We start from the raw sequence: 24,623 nt of genomic DNA, 5'->3' as shown, positions 1-24,623 counted from the left end.
TTTTCCGTTTATATATTCAGTTACAAATTGTTATAAAAAATTTAAAGCAAAACCAAGGAGAGAGATAATGTGTCTTAGCAATTCATAAATTATCCTGTCTAAACTGGTGTGCATTTTTGTTCAGTATTTGATGAGCATTCCTGCAGAAATGTGCTTGGGAACTGCAGATTCTCTCATTCTGCAACTCTATCCCTTGTTACTCTGCACAGTAACTACATGGACACAGTGGTGCAGAATATATGAACCCCTAAGTACCCCCTGGACTATTTTACACTGCAGAAATAGAAATTATTATGAACAGCCTGCTAGCTTGTTTTCACAGTGCACATGGACTTTGTGTGTGAGCACGTCCCAGAACACTTCCCGCCATTTGGATCATGAAGGGCCGGATTTTACCTCATAGCTCTTACTTTAAGCACACATTTCCTCAGCTAACAGCCCTCCTGGATTCCAAGGGCCTGAAAAGAGGCATTACAGGTGGAAAAAAAAGTGGAGCAGGGGAAGCTCAGGAAGCCAATCAGCTCTGAAAATGTTTCTGAGCAGCTACAGAAGAGCTGGTGTGCATCTTCCTGAGACTCATCACTAATTGTCTTCAAGTCTGACCCTGCTAAACTCTTACAGAGAAAATGACAGATTTCAGCTTAATTAGCTTTTGTTTCCTTGAGTGCACACAAACCAGTGCTGCATTTAAGCTCTTACCGAGACTGTGGTGTCAGAAGGAAGCTGAAGGGTTCCTCTCATTCTTTCTCTCCTTCTGACACCCGCCTCTGCTAATGAACGTGGCTAATCAGCCAGGCTGTGCGGAGCACCTCTTCTCCTGCAGGAGCTGGAAGTGCTTTACCAGCTGGATGCAGAGCCAGATCTGGGACACGCTGGCAGAATTCCCACTTACTTCAATGGGACGAAGATTGATCCTACATGAGACATTATCAACTGCAGCCACCTGCGGGGAGGGAGCAGGGGAGCACAGCAGCTGTTTAGCAGCACAGGGTAACGCAGAAACAAGAGTTCAGGCGCGGAAATGAAGAATGCCGTATCCAATTGCAGCTGCAGGTGGAATTTAGGTGAGCAGAATGCTACTGCCGCAGTTGGGACTTGGCATCAGCTTTCAGGCCAGCAGTACCCTGAGACCTTTCCCAGCAAAGGGTCAGGAGCACAGTGGTCTAATGGACACAGCATGGGACTGGGAAACAGGCATCCTTGAGAGCAGCGATGCGGCTGTCATTGGAAGTAACATGCTGACCGTCTGTTAACAAATTAGCCTCTTTAACCTTCCATAAATCCCCTGAAACCCAGGGTGCTGTGCTGAAGGCTAGAACAGGAGGTGGACCAGTCAGCCTATTTATTTTCCTGCCTAGAGATATTTTTTTCCTCAAAAAATTACTTTCACCCTGTAACTGTGGACAGACACAGCAATGCCTGACTAAAAAAATGAACAAAACTTCCTTCTCCCCAGTTACCCCTGTCCTGAAAACACTTTGAGGGAGACAATCACACTCTAGAGCCAAAGGTACTCCAGAGACAGCCCAAGATGGATGGGCGATCAATTTGGCTTGAGGGTAACTTTAAAGCACAATGTCAGCATAGACTTTCAGGAAAATGGTTGTTTCCAATCATCTAGAAATGCAGGCATTAAAAAGCTATTATTGAATTTAAATTAATAAGCATAGAACTACCTATTGCGTATTGCTCTGCATCAAACACTGTGCAGCCCATAGCTTCTCTAAGCTGTCTGTAAACTCACTCTGTTGGCCTTAAGCACATTCTCAGTGGAGTGGTGAATCTCAGTCAATCCTCACTTAGGAAAGACTTCTACGAAAGACACTTCAGGTTACTGAACCTTGCCCCAGCACCCTTGCTATTTCTGTGGCATGCTGTGGACTTTGTTTCTCTGAAATCCTTTGTTTTATGCTGTAGATTTACTTGAGTTTAAAAAAGAGGCAAAATCTCAGATTTTTCTGATTATTATAGTACTAATGAAATATATATTTGTTTCAGTTACCTTTGCATATAAAATTGAAATATGAAATAAGCCAGCAGGGCGAGTAAAAATGTAGATTATTTAAGTTCTACTTCTGTAATAATATCAACTCAATGAGCTGCAACATGTACAAATAGATAGTTCAGTCTTATTGCTGTATAAATAGTTGTATTATAGAGTGACAATCACCCCAACTCTCAAAATCAACCTGAGAACCACTTATTCCTTACAAATTAAAAAAGAAGCCAAATGGCATACAATTCCTGTGGTGGGCAGAGTGATAAATTTCACTTTAAGAGAAAAAATAGTCTTTCTTGGTCAAAAGTGAGGTATTAATCATAATCCTTGCAGCCAGTCCATTTAATGTGACTTTTCATTTTGGAATTTATAATTTGGAGATAATATGCTTTTGCAATCTCCTCCTTTCTTCCCAGCCAAGTGATATTCTGAGACAGTCACTGGGGAAGATAAGCTGGAGATGCATCATCACAAAACCGAAAAATAATGTAAATAGTTAGACTTTTTTTTTTATTATTTGTATTTACACAGACTCATATGCTCTGCATCCAGTTTTTACACCCAAGACATGTTCACAGGCACACAGGAAATCTTAGTATGTGATTATTACAATTAATTTCAACAAAAAGCATCCTGGGAGGAAGTTACATGAAGTCTCTGAAGGAAGATATGAAAAACCTCTGATGCTGATATCTCTTTGGACTTCTGGGGATTTTTTTAGTTTGTTTGGCTTCGATTTCTTATTTTATTTTTTTTTTAAAGAAAGATTTGAAAGAAAAAAAATTTATAAGAAAAAAAAGAAACAAACAACCATAAAGCAAAAAATATACCCTCTATAATATAACTGAATTTTCAACTTAGGCCAGAGAAGTCCACTATGGTCTCTGAACTCTCAGCATAGTCATCTAAGCCGTGTCTTAAGACAGGCAAGATTTTGTGTCTTGCAAACAGACTGTGCTGTCTCCATACCAAAATACCTGCCAAGCCTTCTTTTCCTCTTTTTGCTTTGTCCTATATTACACACCAGAAAGCATCTGGGCTTGAGCATGTTCCCTTTTAGTAGGAGAAATAACATGAAAGAACAGAAGAGTAGAACACAAAAAGCAAACCAAACACACATAGGCACACAAAACAAAGCAAAAAAACTCCCAACCATCCAATCAACCAAAAACCCCAAAAAGTCTGAAAAACTCAGACCACCAAAAGAGGCCCTTTAAACTGACAAAAACCAATCCACCCTTCCAAAAAGAATTCCCAAAATCCAGCCAAATCCACTTCTATACCACAGAGGGAAGGAGAAGAATATGAAATACCACCAAAACTGAAATGCATCTGAGGTCCTTACAGATGTCACAGCAAACTGTTTGGACACATTATTTTTATGGCTTGTGCTATCTGGACAAATGCATTGACTGACATTGGATCAACAGTCCATATTAAAATAAAAAAAACCAATCACCTAGAAATGTTTGTTTGTTTGTTCATTTTTTACATCATGTGGAAAATCTTATGCTTTTAAGCACAAAATACTTTCAATTTTACACAGCAACCACATGAGAAAAAAGAGAAAGGAGATCTTTCAGCACCAGTCCCAAAAGTTATCTTTGTGAATGAAAGCTCCATCTGGTCTCCAATTTACCTCACAATGTCTGGTTTGCATCTGCAACTGAATGCTGAAGTTAATGCTAAGGGAAGTCTTCACCTGGAGGCAGACTGTGATACCATGACTGTGTAGGGATGTGTGCATATGTCACAAAATACCTGTTTCCAAAGTCCTCCTCCATGTAAGAGTGGGGTTATCTGCTAGACCAGAGTTGAAAGGCAGGAGACAATGGGCTTACTGGGAAAAGAAAAGATCAAGCAAATAAAAAATGAGTCGTGCCACAGCTGTCACACCAGCTGTTTGAAACACACATTGGCAAGTGAGACCCTCAAGATTACAATTTGTTATGTATCCTTACCTGCACAGAGAACATATACTGGTGTTTCTCACACATTCTAGTATAACCACTATTTTGTTATGTGGAAATAAAATATTATAAATCTGTTTTGTAGAATTAATAACGAAACTTTTTTTCACAGGACTTCATTTTTTTCTGCTGTAATGAACTTACTTTACTAACCTTGAAATCTGGATTACGACTGCAAAGAATGTCACACTTCAGCTAGTGACAGCAGCCTAGTTCAGGGTAACATTAGCAACACTACGGTGAAATATTACAAGAGAGACCATTTAAAGTTTATAAAATGTAACAGAATATATTAGGGAGACATGTGGGCTTAATTTTCCATTCATGTAGATGTAATTCCTTAGACCTCCATGTCTCATCTATAACTGTGTGCAAAAAGAACCAGGCCAATATACTCCACAGAGCAACACACAGATTTGGGATTTGACTTCCAGACTATAAATAGATTATAGTGTACTTAGGCTTCAGTTCAGTACCAGAAAGATTTTAATTTCTGCTGTCAATGGAGGCTGAGATGAACCCTGACTCTTGAAATCACATTTGCTTTTTGCAAATTAACCTCTGTTACAAAATAAATAGAAAATAAGACATTTGTACATGCACTCCTGTACACATAAGCTTGGATGAAAAATGTCAGACAACTCAATTTCCATTAGCTGTTATTAAATATTGAGACATTACTATGGGACACAGGCTGATTACATGATCAATGAGTAATGATAACAAATAATTATTCATTATCTGAAATGTTAAATGAAGATCAATACCCATAATGGTTTGAATAAGAGGCGCATACCGTTTGAACTGTAGGAATCTTCTGATCTCAAAAGCACATGAACCAGTGGGTATCTGTTGCATTTAGCCTAATTACTTCATTATGAATGACATAAGAACTGGGGATAAAATCTACATATGAACTGGAAAGTACTCAGGTTCTTAGATACCTCAAGCAGCTTAACTGCTTAGAGGGGAAAGTATCTGCTTATGGCATGAACACACATTCACACCTGTTGTTGGAATGGTTTCCAGTAACAGGACCAGTTTATCAGAGTAAGTGTTAATACTTTATTCCTTTTTCTGCTAATCCCATTTTCTGTTTTATTTTAACTGACTGCAAGATTGCTGCAAAGTTTAGAGCCCTGCTGGGCTTTAAAGCTTATATCAGTTTTCAGCATTTTTATAACTACACCTCACATTGTATTGGTTATTCTAAGAGTCTGCTTGAAACCACTTTGGTTCAGTCGAGCACTGACCTGTTGCTGAAGCACGGTCAAGAGAAAGGTTTTGTTGAAGAAAAAGATAATGTATTAATAACTGTAATCCCTGTTGAATGCATATTCAAATAAATATATAGAAGCAAAGATTAGAATCATACAATCATAAAATTGGAAGAGCCCTTTTAGACCATTTAGTCCAGCTGTCAGCCCAGCACTGCCCCTGTAACCCTTGAACCACTAAACCACAACCCCCAGGGCCAGATCCAGGTGCCTCTTAAACACCTCCAGGGATGGTGACTCCACCACCTCTCTGGGAAGCCCATTACAATGCCTGACCACCCAGGCAGCAAAAGCATTTTTTCTAATATCTAATTTGAATTGCTCCTGCCTCAGCTTAAGGCCATTTCCTCTCATCCCCTCACTGCAGGCACAGCAGAAAAGGCTGGCCCACACCTCACTAAACCCTCCTTTCAGGAGTTGTGGAGAGGGATGAGGTCCCACATGAGTCTCCTCATGACCAAACACTCCCAGCTCCCTCAGTCATTCCCCAGAAAAAGTTCTGTAGTCCTTTTTGCCCTTTGCTGGACACAACACCAGTATCTCTTTGTCCTTTTCAAACTGGAGGGAGCAGAAGTAGATGCAGCGCTCGAGGTGCGGCATCACCAGCGCTGAGTACAGGAGGAGAATCTCTTCCCTGGTCCTGCTGGCCACACTATTCCTGACACAGGCCAGGTGCCATTGGCCTCCTTGGCCACCTAGGGACATGCTGGCCCATGTTCAGCCACAGTGGGCCAGCACTCCCAGGTCCTTTTCCATTGGGCCACTTTCCAGCTCCTCTACCCCCGCCTGTAGCACTGCAGGGTTTTTTTTGTGGCCAAAGTGCAGCGCCTGGCACTTGGCCTTCTTGAACCTCATGCCATTTGAAACAATGCACTAAGGGAGCTGTTTGAAAGCTAAAGTTATTAATGTGGAGGCAGCTTTTTTTTCCACTCTGTACCAAAAATTCATTCAATTTAAATTTTTATGGCACTCTTGAAAGAGGCAGGGCTCAGTTTCATTTTAACTATGGGCCTGTTGTGGCTCATAGTGCAGCTCACAGCAGCCCAGCTGACCCCCAAATCATCAAACTGTAATTCAAGCAGACTTCAAGTTGAGCCTCTAAATTACACTAAAGATTAAACCCCTTTGAAAAGTGGGGGCTACTCCTCTGTTACATTTTCTGATACAGCTCATCTTCAGAACCTCCCTCTGGGACTGCAGGTTCTGGAAAAGACCCACGGCTCCTTCTGTTCCAGTTCCTGGGTTTGCACTGCTGAGACCCGCAGAACAAAACCCTGCCGTACTTCCAGAAGTGATTCTCAATCTATACCTCTCATTCCTTGGTCTCCAAGGTCCTCTGGGTTCCTTGCATGTGTATTACCTGCACTGTATGAGGTGTGCTACCCCTGCCAGCTACAGCATTCATCTTACCCAGTGTATCAAACCACAGACTTTTATCTATGTGGGATTATTAAATATGTTCCCTGCAGTGGCATGAACCCAATACAACACACTGGTTTGGAGGATATTGAATTTATTTCCCATGATGGAAGAGGTCTTATATCTCACTTGGGGCTTATGCTACCACTGTCCCCCAGCCTGATGAGGTCATTTCTTTAAGAAGAATCGCATTGCAAGAACATTTGAAATAAAATAAATGAAAGTAGTTTTTAAGAGCAATAACATTTTAATTCAACCATTTAAATCTAATGTTCCCAGTACTGAGACCCTTACCCCATATTTCTACTAAAGTCAGTTGGGGGGGTTTCATTTGTAGAATACAAACCCCCACTCATACCCAAGCATAAATCAGATTATTTAGTTTTCATGGAGGATAAAAAGTACGAAAAAACACCCTGCTTTGCTTTTTTATGAAGTAGGCAAACATGTGATGAGAGTTGTCAATTGAAGTACCATGTCACCACTGATGAGAAGAGTGCAGCCCACCTGCCATTCTACAGCCTTGATGTGGTTCGACTCACTTCCTTAATGCCCAAGCCAGAGAAATGGGACTTTGTGGACTGAGAAAAATCTAATAAGGAATAACTAGGCAGGTTCTGTATGGTGACAGCATAATCTTCCAGCCAAGAATATTAAGTATCCCTGCGCTTTATATGTAGTAGTTTAATACCCCCCCATATCTTCCCTAAGTAGTCTTAATTGGCCTTAAAATCAAGGTACCCAAACTGATGAGTCTCTTGTGAAATGCCTGGTCTGCATTATTTTGCAGCAAAAATGCCAAAAAGTTCTCTGCATGTTCTCAAAGTACTGTACGACTGGTTAGTGTCTTCAGCATCAGTCTTTCTGCTGATTAAAGGTCCTGTGCTGAGAAATTCCCTCCTCCCCACAGATGTATTTTATAATATTTAGCACTCAGTGCTTTACACTATCAAAGCATTGTATGCATGCTATCTAATATCTCCTAATTAACTCATACATCTCCTATTAAAAAAGCATCTAAAATTAATGACATATGGTACCGCTGGCTTTTGTTCAACACATGCAAATGCAGCTCTCGAGTTTTACAAGAAACGTGGGTAAGCTGAGATTCCTTTCTGAAATCTGACAAACACTTTGCCATATCCAACTTCCAACAGAGAAGAAATGAACAACGATGCAAATTGGACCTTCACAATTTTAGATCTGTGACTGAATGCGCACACAAACACCAGCACGGGCAAGGGCTTCAGAGCCAGCAGTTTTGGTCCCTTAATGAGGTGCACATCAATTGCACGCATTTCCCACAGACTTTGCTCTCAAGATCTGTAGAATGCATGAGAAACAAGCAAAGTCTGTCATTTTGGTATCCATCAAAGCTGTCTTCCATGTGAGGAAGTGGCTAATTTGTCATTTCACACTCAAAAAGGCGTGAAAGGCAAAACGGAGGGAGGTTAGAACAGAGGAGAGGGGGGCTGTGACTCAGCCATGAGAGGAGACAGTAGGCCTGATTTTGAGCTTGTGTTTGTTGCTGCATATCAGGAATAAAATCAATTGATAATATTGATGTAAAACAGACAAGGATGAGGCCAGTATTTCTTGCTTACGTGTAAAAATTTACATTATTAAATCCAAAATATAAACCAAGGAACAAGGAACACTTTACAAATGAAATTATGGTATACAGCAAATTTCTAACTTACAAGTTTTATTTACACGTGGACATCTCTTATTTAATTATAATAAAAGTATTAATTCCAACAACGCAAATTTTCAACTTAAAAATACATAAGACCTTTGAGAAAAAATCCCAAAGAATACACACATCTGAGGAATGTCAGCTCCGTGTCAAGAGCACTGGTCTCAGCCACTACATACTTCCCTCATCGTCTTTCATTTTAGCCTTGTTGTTGTCTTTTAATTTTCTTTTCCTCTGCATAAAACAAAGCCAGCAAAGGGCCAGAGAAACAGTCAGAGTCAAACCTTTCGAGACATAGGAGAGGTGCAGGCAGGAGTTCCATTATTTGTTAATAGGATTTGTGCACATACCTCCCATGGACCACTTAGGAAATTTAATCCCAAGCATCTCGGTGGCAATTTCAATTAGAGTCAGCATTTCATTTCAGCAGATGGACTGCAAACTGGTGGCTACTCAAACACTAACAAGTAACGCTCGATAATTCCCCTCTCTTAAACTATGATTATGCTTTCTCTTTTTTATAGGCAGAATGAATGCTGTCCCTAAGCCAAAACTTAATTTGATTTTTTGCTGTGCCTCTCTGTGCTAGCAAACCCCACCCGTGCGCCTGTATACAGGCCCAGTGGGTAAATTAGGAGATCTGTCACACATTTCTACCATGCTTCTTATTCAGAAAGATGCCAAAGAACTGGAAGTACATCTGCCTTCCCCTGAAACGTAGCCACCTCTGGGGTGGAATGTGGCAGCAAATGTTAATATGGGAACACAAACACTAAACCCTATGTGAAAATTACAAAGGAAGTAAAGAACACAGCTCACGCAGTCTAAGGCTACCCAGAAATTAGCTAAAAGTGTACAAGTTTTCTTTTTTAATGAATGCATCTGAAATTATTGCCTGGTTTGCGGCACTCCAATAAGGAACATCTCATTTGGCATTGAATCCCACTGTACATTCTCACACAGATTAATAGTGATGGTAAATTTTCTGATTTCAAGAAGAAGCAGTACTAACTCATAGGCAAGATGCACAAAACCAGAACACAGTATTTTTTTAATGGAAAATGTCCTTTCTTTAAATAGCATTTACAAACTACGTCGATGGTGGCCTGGCTGGCTCGTGGTGCCTTCGGTTTCGCTTTTTTTTCATCTCCTGCACATGCTTCCACTTGGCACCACCTTTGTTCCGCTGCCGCCGCTTCTCCCGGTGCCACATCTGTTCACAGTACTCATCCAGGCTAAAGCTGGGGCTGCTGACGAGCTGGATGTAGTCCTTGTACCTCAGCCGGGACTCCGTCAGCAAATCCCTCACCCGGCCCTCCTCGTCCTCAGTCTTCTGAGTGCTTTCCATCTGTCCATTCTCAATGACGTTTAAACTCAGCTTCACGATGGTGTGGACAAAGGTGTGCTCCTGGGCTTTGCAAAAATAGGCTCCTGCGTCCCTCCTCTGCAAGCTGCGGATCAGCAGCCCATGCTCCGTTTTAATGATCCTTTCATCAGCCTTCAGCTGTGGGGACGGACAAGAAAAGAGCACAGGAGGTGAGTCTCATTGTCAAAATGAGATGTGTGTCAATGCTATGCTGAGGTGGAGACACAGCTTGGCTGGCACATGGCGTGTCCCAACCCTATGGCACAGCTGGGACAGAAACCAGCAGTTCCCTCAAGGCCTGAGTCCTGTTCCTAACTGCAACATCTGGATCATGGACACTCAGCGTGCAGTAGCAAAAGACACATGCTGTACAGCTGACAGGACAGACAGCAACACTCAGCACAGTGCAGTGAGGGAGGCTGCGTTCTCCAAGGAAGGGGAGCTATTTACTGCCACAAATCCCATAATTTTTTTAACTGCTGTTTTTGAGGTATCTGCAATACACCCAAAATACCAGAGTGCTTGCAGTGCTGAGGCCCTGTTATGATGAATATGAATACTAACTACTACTCATCTTTACAGTGAAATGTTGTGTTTCTGATCTTCTTCAACAAAGTTTTACAAAAGGGAATTGATCCTGGCTTTGACTCACTGAGATGTGATTAAAAGCAGGCAATAAGGCTGGATGGATACAACAAAGTACAGTTATTTTATTGCTAAGAACTGGGGAGAACAACTTAGAGAAAAGTAAGAATTAAAATAAACAAAAACCCCAAACAAAAGAATAAGATTACAAGTGGAGCTGAAGTCTGACAGCATAGAGGTGTAATTTCATTTACAAATAGAAATACTTTAAAAATGCAGGGTCTCACATGTTAAAAATAAGGTGTACCTTAGACTAGTACAACTGTCAGGTAAGTTATGTATCTGGTAATCTGAAAATTACTTCTAAACAAACCTAAATAAAAAAATAGCTCCTCCCCCTCAAAAAAAAATCAAACCAAAATCAAACCAAAAAACAGGATGGGGCACTGGGTGCCTAAGTATTTTTGCATCTGGGAAACACAGAAGGTAAGTGATTTGCCAAAGACCATATAAAGATTAGTAGCAGAGGTGGAAGTAGAAAGCAGAGCCCTAACTCTGACATCCAGCACCAGCATTTCCTTTGAAAATGATGCTGGTTTGTCCCAGGCTGTTCCCTCACAGGCATACTGTGTTCTGCTGCCACACAGAGGCTGCAGCACAGCTGGCACCCACAAACCTGGACTGCTGCTGGAGGCAGCCTCAGCTCTGCTGGTGGCAACACTGCCATGGGGGAAAACTTCAGCTCAAGGCTGGCTAGTGGGTTTGAGAAGGGGGGGCCTGGTGGCGGAAAGAACCAACACAGAATCTGCAAAATTTCCCAGAGTGCACATCTGACCCTCCAGCAAACTTCAGAGGGTGAAGATCAGGGAGGCATAAAGATGACTAAATTAGATTTATTCACAGTGGGTAAGCTACACACTGTTTCTTTATGTAAAAAATCTGCACACGATTCCCTCTGCTACTCCATGGGAAAAAATTTATACATACATATGATTCTCCATCTGTTATGATTCTAACTCACTAGTACTTTATCATAATAGAGTCTCTTGGAGCAAAGAGATGGATGAGATGACCTTACAGGGCTTTTAGCTTTACCCTTTTCTAAGTTTCCATGACAATGACTTTGAAATCATTAAAAAAGTTTTAGAGACCATATTGAGATCACCAGAAAAAAAACAATACACATAAATATAACACAACCAGAGACAGAGATTTTTGTTCCCTACTGCATCAGCTGTAACAGTCTTCAGTAACATATGCATTAGACAGGTATGTAGGAAAGTCATATGGATGGATGGATACAGGCGTGTGTACTGCCACAGACAGGAGAGTAGCAGACACAAGAAATCAGCTGCTATAAAAGCAGGTCAGATTTTGTAGCTCTGGTTGCCTGTTTCTCTAGCCAAGTATTTTTTGGCTCCTGCCCCCAGTTGTTGTTGGGAGCTTTAGTTTCACTGTTTGTAAATTGTATATAAGCATGTCTACTCACTACCCAGAGGGTGAAATGATACAAATTTCAGGAAATTCCTGGAAAATCGATTGCCCTGACAACAGGTGCTACATGAGGCACAAGCTACTTCTGATTTACCACACTGAGTTTAAACCAGATAAATTATAGTCAAGCCACATGCACAGAAGATAACAGGAAGACAAAGTAGAAAAGGCTGGTCTTCTTTTGCAGAACCCACGGCACAGGGCACTACTCCTCAACTGGATCAGCTAGTGACACTTCACTATAAGTAAACGCTCCTTTTTTACAGTAAAAACAGGAGCATAAAATTTACAAAAGAATCCACAACTAAGGAACTGTAGGCAGAAATATGTCTAGGACAGGTGTTTCCTTGTGGTGCTGTGCTCCAGGGAGAGTAGCAGGAGCAGGGGCCAGGTGGAAGTGCTTGGAGGCACGGCTTTTGCAAGACAACAAGGAAATCTCTTTCTTCTGCCCAGGCTTCATGTCAACATGAAGATCCAAGTTTGTGAAATTGAGAGAGAAGCATGGGAAGAAGCAGCAAACTTCCAGACATTTGGGTTTCATAAGGCACTGCGCAAAGACCAAGTTCCCACATTGCCTGAGTGAGAACAGGACTGATGCCTTTGAGCTTGGGGCTTGATGCAATCTCAGCAGTAGCATCTGCCTGCCGGTGGCTCTGCCAGTATTGTAGTCTAGAGCCTCTTGACAGCTGTGCACCTCCCACACTTGGAAGGGCTCCAGCTGGCTGTTTGGGCTGGCTGGGTGCCAGTCCAAAGTGCCCTCTCTAGGGCTTTGCCGCTTTTCAGCGAAAGAAAGGCAGAATAATGGCAGATCTAGACTTGAAAAGATCACTGGACCCCCAAGTCCAGCACCCTGCTACTCATAACTATTTGCCACTTGTGTGACAGCCACCACTTTTTAGTCATAAATGTGTTAACTGATGGAGCTGTCCCCCCCGCTGCCTTGGGATACTGCAGAGAAAGGTAAAAGTCTAAATTGGTTTCGTCCCTTAATCCCAGCCCATCATGACTCCTATTTTTAATGAAGCAGTGCTCCTACACAGTGTCCTGTGTTAACCTTGGACACTGATTTAGGGTGACTGTCACCTCCTCCTCTGTGCCTTCATTGTTCATTCCTTTCTTATCCTCTGGCAGGATAAAATTATGGCTCCGATTTCACACATATTGAGCAACACTTCATTACTGCTTTCCCCCTCTCACTTCTCATTTTGGTATCCTGTTTATGTTGTTTTACCCATAGGTTCAGAACTCCTCCTGTCTTTCCTCTCTGCTTTCCTCCCCACAGGGCTCTGGAGTTTCATAAACACCTGGCATTTCATTACTTGGTAGTAGATCTTTAACCTTTCACTTGAATGTTTAATGTGGTCTTTGGTTCCTGACCTATAGATGTAAAATGTATTTTATTAAATTCTGAGCAAAGTGAAAAGATTACTTAGATAAAAGAAATTTTGTTTTGTTCAACTGTGGATTCACTGTTTCACCCCCCCCCCCCCCCATGTCAAAATCAGTAACTCTTCTAAAATATTTCTAAATAGGATTTAGCAATTCAGAAGTACACAGGCTTAAATTCATAAAAGCTTGCTGACATGTCCTTAAATTTGAGCATACAATAAAACTTTAACATGAAAGACAGCTTTGTTCCATAGGAAACAAAAATCACAAAAAATGAAGGAATTGATTATTAATCACTTTCTTTTCTCAGTGAATGGGGAGCAAATTTTTGATGAGATTGTATCAACAAATTGTACTTTCATCCTTCATGATAAGCACCTAAGTTTTCCAAAATTTACATTAACTGAAGTATGGCACATGCCATAGATTCTGGCAATGTATGACAAAGAGAAAAGAACTCCATGCAAATCTTGCAACTCCATGCAAACACTTGATTTTCACAACCTGAATTTAACAATGAAGAAAAAAAAAAAAAAGTATTGCCAATAATGATGGCAAATCTTTAAACAATCAGTAAGTTGGGAAACAACCGAGGATATGAAAGTGCTGTGGCATCAGGTTAGGTCAATGCTTTTTGTCCTTTGCTAATGATGTGTTTAGATAGCTCCCTCTTTACAAATAATTCACATGTCAGCTCTTTCACAGTTAAAACACTGCACCTGTCTGGGAGAAGAAAGTGGCTTCAAAGCCTGCCTTTCCTCATTAATCAACATGTGAAAAAATGTTAGAGGTAAAGCTGGACTAATCATGGGTTAGCTGCAACCCCTGAACAAATTGAGAGAGGGAGAAAAGAAAATGAGGAACATTTGCTGAGAATTCACATTCATCTTTGTTTTTCTATTGTTTTCTTCGTTCTCATTTGACTGGAAATAAAGATCACTCTAGGGTTTTTCTGACATTATTGTTACACATGACTGTTTCTCTTGTATGGGAAAACAATAATTTAGCTACAACACAGCCATAAAGTAATTTTTTTTTTAACATCTTTTTTTTTTAATTTACCAACAGCCTCAGGAAAAATGAAGAATGTGTTGCTGGTAAAATGGCATTATGGACACGCATGATTCCTATTAGTTTCAAGGTGAAGTTTACTTCTTACTCTGAGACTAAAGATCCACCATTCCTATTACTCATTTAAACTCCTCCATTCCTATTACTTCTCCAATATATCCACATCAGAAATGTCCCTCAGTACAGAGTTCTCCTCTTTCCCAATGAAAACGTCAAAAATATTAGTCTTACTTAAGACACTCAAGGTATTAGAAGAAAAAAAAGGCAATGTGTTATATAGTAAAATAAAACAATGAAAGCATGAGAACTTAGGTTGCAGAATTAATTTTTTTTTCTTTTTCCCAGCTCTCTTGACCCTCTTTCTTCTCATTGACCTAAAGATTCAAACACTGAATTACACTCCCCTGACAGAAGGTACTACTGGGAATTCAGTCCTTGCTGTGTGTCCTCTGCCTGACTCAGCCATCACCCAACTTTTGGATTTCAGGGCTGGCACTGAATCTGTGGCTTTTTTTCTTATGACTCTGCTAGACCAGATGTTTGTCTGTAACAAAGTTGCCATCATGATGCAAAAACATCCAGATGTAAAAAGATACTGAAACGTATCTCTTGGAAAAATTGAAAAAAATGCCTAAAATGTGGAATGACACAACATCTCCCTGCTCTGATGGGGGACCTAGGTCACAATGCTGTGCCTTGGAATATGTCCTACACAAAAGTGGGTCCAGCTCTTGTATCTACCAAAATATCAGATGGTCCTTACGTTTGGTCCATGAGGGAAACACAGTTTGAGCAGTGGGGCAGGATTGTGGAAAGGGCGAGAACTGCTGAAGGAAAGACTGGAATGTCTCCAGGCATTTTGGTGGATTTATTTTCACTACCAGGTATAAGCAGAGCAGAAAGAAGAAAGTTAAAAGTGATCTGCACCTATTTTGTCACTTTAGACCATATGGTTTGTTCTGTCCCCTGCTGCTGAGGTGGCAGCTTGGCAGAACGGAAGCCACAGGGGACTGAGAGTGAAATGCACCAAAGGGGCTGAAGCTTTTCAGAGCAACGAGGCACCAAAACTAATGCCTTTGTAGGGAGCCACACATTTGCTTTTTGCAGTCCTGACACTTATTATATACCTAAAATGACACAGGACTTTTTTTGAGAAATAACTAGTATCTGTTTAAAGCTTCAGAGAGCTTCAGCAGTTCAAGACACCACGAACAGATGACGTCCCCAGAGTTTTTTATGAACTCCAGGCACTGAAACACTCCCCGTCATCCCAGTGACTAACGCTGCATGCACAGGAACAAACGTGATCAATTGCGTGAGCAACACTAACCACAAAAGCACTAGATATTTGACTCCTGACCTTAAAACAGCCCTAAACTACAGGGAAATGTACTCCCACTGGCAGCAAAATGACCTGGTGACAGCTTCTGTACCACAGGAGATCCTGTCCCTCCCCACAGGTTGCTCTGCCTGGAAGTCACATTGTGAACCATGACCTTAAGGGTGAAATGTCGGGGACATCCTGCTGGGCCAAATGCTTCCCATCTACTCTGGATTTTGCACTTTCCCTTCCCTCAGGAAGCTGCAGTGCATGTCTGGGACAGTGCAAAGCCATCTCTTTGTAAAGCCAAGTTTAAAGACTTGCTAAGACATTACAGCTCCAGCCCTGGAACTAAAAGTCCGTAACCTAAGTTCCAGGTGCATGGAGTCATTTGCAAAGCATGGTATCGTCATCACAATAAGTTACACTGTTAAGACATGCACCAAAAGAATGCACAGTGTTATTTGAGAAATCTGCTGCAGGAAGGGAGACAGAGAGAGCAGAAAATATAATTGTAATGGGAAAAGTTATGGTAATGCATTGGTTGAGCAAAGATCAAGATACACATTAAATATGACCTCAGTGTTTCTGTCACATATGGTATTTTTGTCAAATTGAAGTACTTTGAAAAGAAAGTCAATTACTCTGCTCTTCGGATTTTCTAGGAAGGTCTCCAATCAGGTTTTTATACTGATGAACTCATTTTCACTGGTAAATCAAGTTAGAAAACCTGGAAACCTCAATTTCTGGATCTGCAAATTATTAAGGGATTAACATTTTAACTACTTCACCCTTATTCCATCAAATGGGAGGAATGATTGTACAGCATCTCTACAGACCTGGTCAGTCATTTAGGGATCCATAAATGAAATTAGGAATTTAATGTCCTGCATTTGAAAACATTAAATACATTAATATAGTTATCTTAAAAAGTAGACAAAAAGTTTCTTGTTTTGCATCTTCTAAAAATTATGTCTACCAATATAATATAATTAAACAGAGTTTGTTCAGGAGTTCAATTTCTTAGGATCCTGAAACTAACCTAGGTCAAAGTACTATAAATGGTTATTATTAGAATTTTTTGGCAAGCTTCAAACAGAACTAGTATCTATACACTGTCTTTAAGAGACCTGATCCTCTAACCATCAATGTGTGCATATGCATTTCTATAGGCTATTATCTTCAGACTGAAAAAACCCAGCCAACCAAAAAACCTCCTAAAACCCCAACCAAAAAAAAACCCCAACCACCCCAAGAGCTGAGTTTTACCAAAACTAGATCACAGAGGCACTGCTGTGGATTAAGACATACTGTATGGCAAAAAGCTCTTTGCCTACTTTTAACATTCATATTGTAGAAAATCTGTGCACATTTCTACTTCAAATTTTCTACTAAATTTGCCTCAGAGGTTACCCCAGCCTTTTAGGAAAGATTTACTTTTCTCATGCAAACAGATGTCAGACTGTTTACACAGTGCAAGCCCAGTAAACATTGCTGTTAATGTGCAAAGATGAATTCTGTGTGTTTGCTGGGGCTTCTAATGCCATCACACACGTGCACACATTCCCTAAACCCCTCCCAACGTGCACATCCTTGGCATGCTGGGCAGTCCTGCTGTATCGGACATCACCAGGGCTAGGTAAGGGGCATTTGGATCAGAATAGACAGGAGGGGCCAGGCCACTGCCACAACAAACCTCCCCAAAAAGGGAAATACAATGTGTATCAAGAAAGAGTATAGCCTTAATTTAGGCTATGCTGTACATGTTAGCATGCTGTAAATTTGCTCAAAAGTTGGTTTGACCTGCACTTTGTTCTACGATCAAACAAGAAAGACAGCTTGAGCTTGGTTCCATGACCTTCAGAGGCCTAGCTGAACCTGTGATTTATGAGAAAATAAACTGATAATATCTTTTTCCTTAAATTGACACAGATAAAGACTCAAAAGGAGCCCTTCAAAAGAGGCTTTTAAGTCTTGAAAGTGTAATCTCTTATGATATAGAAATATTACATTCTTCATGAGGAACTGGCTCCTTTATGCAAAGCTTATAGTTCATGGTATAGTTCGTGGTATAGTTGCAATACATTATTTTTAAAAAGATTGAGTCTTCTCAAAACTTGACTTCTCATTCATAAAAAAAAGAAAGAAAACCACACAAAAGGAAAGAAAAACAACAAGAACAAACATCCCCTCTCCCTCTATGCCCCAAGTCAGAAACCTGTTAACTATCTACTTAAATTTACTTTAAAATTAGTCTTAAATACACAGTAATAATTAAGAAAGTACTTTACTTGTTTCCCTAATCAAATACGTGAGTGCATTTACAAACTGCTGCCTTAGGGAAGGTGACCACAGAGTCTCCTGTACAGGAGAGTAAAGGTTACTCTATTTCAGTAAAATTAATGACTGTAGGTCTTTAAATGCCAATACACTTCTAGCTGGGTGTGCACTTCAGCCTCCTGTGGCTAAGAGGGTGCTCGGCCATCTGATCAGAAGGCATATATTTTTTTCCACATACAGGCTGTAATGGGGGTTACAGGTAGTATTTCAAAGTAGCAATCTCTTTCTTTTGGTGTTAACGCACCTATCTAAAAGTTAATTGCTTGTTTTTTCCCCCAGCAGAGGAAAAAAGTTTTGTCAATACAAAACATGTATAAGAGAAGAGGAATAAATTAAAAGTACTGGAGTGTTACAGTCAATATACATTATTGTAGGTTTTTGTATTATCTGGTAGAAAATCAAGGTATCCCCTAACTCTGGCTTTCTGGGCCAAGACATAACTGGGGTTGCAACTTTAGGGTGAGTGTCATGAGTCACATCTCACCCAGAGGTGACTCCCTCACAGACACCTGCCCTGGACAGGACCAGCACGTCCTGTGCACTCAGGAAGTCTCATAGGATGAATTATCACTGAGAGTGGAACACCAGTTGTATGTTTGATAGTTCCTGTCATTTAAACTAATTTTTGTCTTGGATGAACATCTAACAGAAAAGCATATCTAGCACCTGGGACCAGATCCTTTGAAAGGGCAGTTCATTTCCCTTCTCCTTCCCTGTTGCCATGGTTGCCATCACAGCAGGACTTGGCCTCAGACACAAAATCACTCATGTAAGAGAAAGGCTATGAAAACTCCTGAGGTTTGAAACTCACTCACAAACCCAGTCCAAACCAGTCCCAGTACATTGACCTTTTAGTCATGTTGGAGAGCCCCTTTGTCACTAGCTCAGAGAGGAATCATCAGGAAATTGTGCAGGGGGTTTGCAGCAACCTGGAGGCTTCTCCAGAGCTTCCCCATCAGTGAGGACCCCAAAGCTCCATCCCAAAGGAATTAAGGGCCATCACAAATCTCACTGCTTTCTACACCAGATGCTAGGAGCAATCCTTAACCTGAATTCTCTAAATGCCATTTAAGCAAAAATCTCAGACTCCACTAACATAGAAAAAAGCAAATAAAAAGCCTTTTAACCACACAGACCATTCCTCCTCAGGGGAAAGAGAGAGAGAAGCAGCAAACCATACATGCAATTCTTAGCTACACTGTTGAACATGGTAAGGGAAAGCAATCAGACACTAAATAGAGCTGAGACTATTGAAACATAAGGTTTTGAACATACTTTTACCTGCAGAAGCAGATGTGTTAATTATCAGACAAAAAAGCTTTGACTTTTTAATCACTTATCTATCTTATCTCCTTTTTTATTTTTTTAATAGATGGGCAGGTTAAATCAAAATAAATATCAAAATCTGCTTATGATCCAGTGCAAATGGCTTCTCTCTTCCCCACTGCAAGCCCCAAATGGTGACAGCAGAATGCTATGTGATACCTAAGGTGAAGCAGGGAAAAGTAAAACATCAACTAGTCCCAGTAACTCCTGCCTCTCAATGCTCAGCTGAATTCTCTATGGAGGAAACCTGCCTTGATGATTATAACTTACCTCTTCTCGATGTTCTTCTCCAGAGCGTTGAACATACCACCTAATAGAGGCTTGCTGGGACTTAGGAGTACATTCCAGAAAAGTGGAATTAAATTCAATGCCAAAAATCACCTTTTCATCAGCAGTTTCATGACTAATGCCTGGAAAGCAAACATGGTACAGGAGATTAACCCTGACCTGCTTTTTAAAGCAATGGGAAAACAGCCTGATTCAGAACAGATGCTATAAGAGTGAGTGAATTATAAAAAGGCAAAAGGAAACTTAACTGTTAGCTTAAACTATAACTATGAGGATTTAGAGGCGGCTGCTAACCTTCCTTCAGTGCAACTGGTTTTTAAGGAGGTCAATAAAATCTGTATCACGAGCTTGCTCCATTTTAAACTTGAGGCTTTCACCTATGAAGAATTTAAAAGCTGACCTGTATTTTTCCTTTAAGTAATGCAACTACTAAACCTGAGCTAAACCTGTTAAGTTAGATTGCATAGTCTGGTTTGTTCACCCAAAGGAGTCACAGGGCTAAAGTAAACTGAAGTTTGCCTCCCCTTGCCTCCCTGTAATTTGAAATGCTCTGTAGTATGTTTCAGAACAAACACTGAAGGAGCCATGAGGAGATCTCAAATCCTTTCTTTGTCTTCTGTAAATCTGGGCAAATAATTTCTAATCTCTGCATCTTCATTTTTCTTTCTAGTCTGTCTTATCTGTGTCTTGTCTACCTTAACAAGAGACTAAAGTTGTTTCTTATGCCCTGTGAATGACAGAAAGGAAGGTGAAAACAGTGGTGTCTCCTGATTCAAAAGTTAGCTCCACATCAGAATTAAAACAATTTTGGATCATACTCTCAATATAATAAGTACCTGTATGAGATCTATAGAAATTCAAGCTCTCTGCATCATTTCCCTGTGCCACTAAGATTTTGGTAGAGCCAAACAACTTCATTCAGCCAACAAAGTCTCTGAGAGAGAATCTCACACAGTGGAGCAGTGGATTTAAGTAAGTTTGGGGACCATAATATTACTGACTATTACAAATGGCCTAAATAAGCCAAGAGCCTGGAGTGACAAAGGTCGCCTTCATGGGTTTATGGTACACAGGAGTCAATCCCAGGTGGATAAAATTGCTATTGGTGGCACTATGTCAGGGCAAAGAATTAATACCAATTTCTGTGCTACAAGACTGTAGATGTGTCTAATAAAGCTAACTCTTCCAGTATCTCTTTATCCTTCCAGGAAAATGTGACACTGTCAGCCTTTCTGCTAGGGTTTCTATAACCTTGAGCTTTGCACAGTCTCAGATATCAGTGTTTGGAGAGTCGTGGCAAGCAGCAAGTAAGGAAATTCTGGCCCCTGGGATGAACAGGAGTTTTGTCGTTGACTTTGATGGAAATGAGATCTTACACTGACTTTTTAACTATGTCTGCAAGCACACATGTACAGTCAGAGCCCTCTAGACTGTGCAACAGCTTTCAGGCTTTGATCCCATGGCAAGCAGCTCTGATTTCTGCACTGCCTCCCACTGAGGTCTGCAGCAGGGACCCAGCACCACAGCAGCACGGAATAACCGGAGATCAATGGGAAGGGACGGCTTGTCCCAAAGCCAGTGTTCAACGTGGTGATACAATCAATACTGTTTTGTCTGGATTGTGCACTTTAATAAGCAGCTAGAAGAACCCCAGACAAAGCCACGCTTGGGTTTGAATGCTATTCATTTATTTTATGCTGCCACAGAGATTGTTGTGTAACCACAGGGTTTCACACTGACAGTGCTCGCTGAGAGAGAAGGGCTGCAGATGCCAGAGGAGCAGCCAGGCCCTTTGGCATCTGAAAAGAGGGTGTGGGAAAGGGAGGGGGAAGCAGGCAGGGGGAAGGGGGTAGGTTCTTGTTAATAACAGGAGTATTTAAGCAGCTGTGGGAAGGGGAAGGGGCTGGTTTGGCAGCTGCAGCTCAGCCTTGGGGCCTGTGTCAAGTGGCAGAGGAGAGATGGCATGTTCCCCACCCAACCCTGCCAGCTTCCTGTGGGATTTGCTGCCCTGTTTCTGGATGGAACATCATGAACACTCCATTAGCTACTTTCAGGGATGTGTGTGAAGTTTTGGTATCAGGGGCAAATCTCCCTGCCTGGTGTGAAGGGCTGCCCATAATGGATGCAAGGGAGACATCCCATGCTGGCTGTCCTTTACCAGCTCCAGCTCTGAAAATTTACTGTGGGAGAGGGAATGGATGTGAAATGTGGCTAAGACAACTGTTCTGTTGAGCTTAGCAAGTTTTTGAAGACAGAGACCCACACAGCAAAATCTGCTGCCTGAGTGACAAAAAAGCAAGAAAGGTGGAAAATACTCACTGTCTTCCACATCCCAGCACTGTGCAACTGGGTCTCCATACTTGACATCCTGCCTTCTGGCTCGCCTATGGGAAGAGCATGCAAACTTGTAACACTTCAGACATAATTGCTGGAATGCAACAACAAAATACAGAGGAGCTCAGCAGATGTGGACTTGCATTGCTCCCATCCTACTGCTGACAATTACAGTCTTAACTAAAACCAGTCTCACCCTCAAAGCAGCATGTGGCCCAGAGAGATTTGTGTAACTGACATCAAGAGAAGAGCCTATGATTTGGGAAAACCACTGGGAGGGAAAAAAGAAAAAGCAAGAGAAAAATATCTCCCTAAAATAAAGAGTGTGCAAAGCAGTGACAGAAAGAGTGTCTAAATTTGCTTTAGGAGTACAGGTCTAATGGTGGGGTGTACTGTGTTGCAAATACCTAAAAACATTTCATATTGTAGATAATGAAAAGGATCTGAAGTTCAACAGGTGATATTCAAAATTAGGCTCAGTAGTAGCCCAATGTAATACTGACTAATAAACCAAATATTGAAATGAAGAGAGAAGAGTATGTATTTTAGTTTGTTAAAAAACAATTGATAAATCTTGTTATCTTTCATCTTAATGGACAGAAAAAATCTAAGGCAATGGTCTGAGATGATCTACTAACTTGCCCACCCATCTCTGGGTGTGTTAATGAACTTGCCGTGATTTACTGTCATTTCAGTGTAATAGCACTAATAAAAGAGTAAACTCTTCCTCTGTGTATGATTGCATTTATTTCACAAGAGCTATGGAAAAAATGGAAACTTTTTCAAATTTTCAGTAGAATTGGAGACCCAGGAAAGAACTGGTTCTTTCCTCACAAGCAGCAGCAGTGGGACCTCCCGTGTGCAGAGCACAGCCTCAGAGGGAGAGCAGGTTGCTAAGGCTGATCTGTTCACTTAGCAAAAGCTGTAGACATGCTGGAAGCACAGCCTTCAGCACATAAGGAAAACATTCAAGTAACTGATCTACTGCAGGATTCCCAGGACTAGTCACCCATCCTTTGTTTTGGAGACACAGACTTTTGGCCTTCCCTCCAAGCTGCACATCTGTTAAAAAGCATGGACCATCGATCTCCGTGTCCCAGCCCACCCCAGACTTCAGCAAGCCTCATGTGTCACTAACTTTGCAGTGAGCCTGAACACTTGCTTTTCTCCTTTCTTTTATGCTTCTCTGAATTTAGTTTGCTTTGGCTATGAGGGAGAACACATAAAGTTTCTTGACACCATGACATGATAACTTATGAGTCATTAACTTCAATGGCTCAGGACCCAGCCCTGTGACCCCTAAGGTAGAAAGTGTCATTCCAGAGCTTGAGCTCTAACTGCAACCCCACTGCAAGAATTACTGTCAGGAGGACTTTGTCCAAAGCAGAATAAAGAGGCTGTGAAGAACTCTGGTTCCAGCTTAATAAACCCAAAACTTCAGGAGACACATCCAGCAGCTTAAGCATTGCACTGCTAGACCTTGCAGTGTGCTCTCCCTCCATCCAGATCCAAGGTATTGTCCTAGCTGGTGGGTACAGAAAATTCAGATGAAGCTTCTTCCACTGTGGAAAGACTGCTGCCAATGTGGTCAAATCATGGTACTTAAATCTCTGTCTCCCTCTCATGGCTAGACCACAAATACAATTGTTAGGTTATGTCAGGGAATTAAATATATTTTATATTGACCACTCTGGGATGCTATGTTAAACCCTGATTTCTAACTACTCTGAAAAAGTCAGAAGCTTAAGAGAGGCTCTTGCCTCTCAGGCAGAGTTAGCCACAACCTGGACCTCCATCTGAGCATCTTGTGACTAAAAGCACTCAGCATAAAAAAGGAAAGTGATGGATTTATGATGTTAGCTGCTGCAGCCAAGTTACTGTCACACACACTTAAACAAAGCTATGTTGTCTTCACAGCTCTTTGAGCAGAAATGTGAAACACGGCCAGAGTACGATCACATTTTAAGGCAAATGATATGCTAAGTAAAAAGGCAACAATTGGAACATCTAAAATTCTTGCAAGTAGCAAGATCTTTTACAGCACATTGTGGTTTTTTCTTACCTTTTAGAAGTTGGGGCATATCTGGAACAAGAGTTTCCATCCCAGGCACAGTATGGGTCTCTGGCAAGGCAGCAGTCTGCACAAGCCTTCCCATACGTGTGACATCTGTGCAGAGAGAGCTGAACCAATCCATCCCTGGAACCAATGTACAATTGTTGCTGCAAATCAGGCAAAGCAAATTAATTAGAAGTGTTCTCCAAGTAGCCAGTGTAAAAAGTTCCCTTCTTCAGTGCCACAGTTGCACACTTTTAACCTTATCCCAGATTTTGTAAAAACAAGGGAAAAATTCCTCCTTTAGTGTAAAATGTTTCTCAGGGCTCAGTGTGAATTGGCCAGTGCCCATCCATCCCAGCTACACAGCAGAGAGGAAAGGGGACTGCAGTCCTGGAAAGACACCAGCACTCAACACCCTCACACCTTTAGATATGTGCTGTAGTAAAAGATCAGAACCAAACCACAGAAAGAATGGCTTAATAACACACTTAAAAACGAGGGCTAGATAGTCATGATGTTAACAATCTGGGAACTAGGGGTGACCTTGAGTGAATAAACTTCATGTTCTGCTTCTGATCCTGAGGTAGGACGGGGATAATGTTACTGCCCTCTCCCCAGCGTGCAAGTGGATCGCCTGTGGAGCCAAGGGTGGTCCAAGCTGGAGCTGGCTCATGCAGCACTTCCATCTGGCC

The 24,623-nt window shown here is 41.3% G+C and overlaps 1 protein-coding gene across 3 annotated transcripts in view; it reads right to left on the bottom strand.

Moving 5' to 3' along the window:
* Positions 1-6,892: 6,892 nt before the first annotated feature.
* The window catches only part of SEMA3D (semaphorin 3D), a 144,497-nt gene continuing 126,766 nt past the window's right edge, over positions 6,893-24,623 (bottom strand). For all 3 annotated transcript variants that reach the window (XM_038153514.1, XM_038153515.1, XM_038153513.1), the window contains 4 exons: positions 23,938-24,095; positions 21,861-21,925; positions 19,524-19,663; positions 6,893-9,865 (listed from right to left, as the gene is read on the bottom strand). In XM_038153514.1, coding sequence (XP_038009442.1) covers positions 9,452-9,865; positions 19,524-19,663; positions 21,861-21,925; positions 23,938-24,095 — 777 coding nt within the window. In that variant the 3' untranslated portion in view covers positions 6,893-9,451. The remainder of the gene's footprint in view (positions 9,866-19,523; positions 19,664-21,860; positions 21,926-23,937; positions 24,096-24,623) is intronic.

The sequence above is a fragment of the Motacilla alba genome, chromosome 1A (genome assembly GCF_015832195.1).
Source record: "Motacilla alba alba isolate MOTALB_02 chromosome 1A, Motacilla_alba_V1.0_pri, whole genome shotgun sequence".
In the NCBI taxonomy this organism is placed as follows: domain Eukaryota; kingdom Metazoa; phylum Chordata; class Aves; order Passeriformes; family Motacillidae; genus Motacilla; species Motacilla alba.
This window is presented reverse-complemented; position numbering and strand designations above follow the sequence as displayed.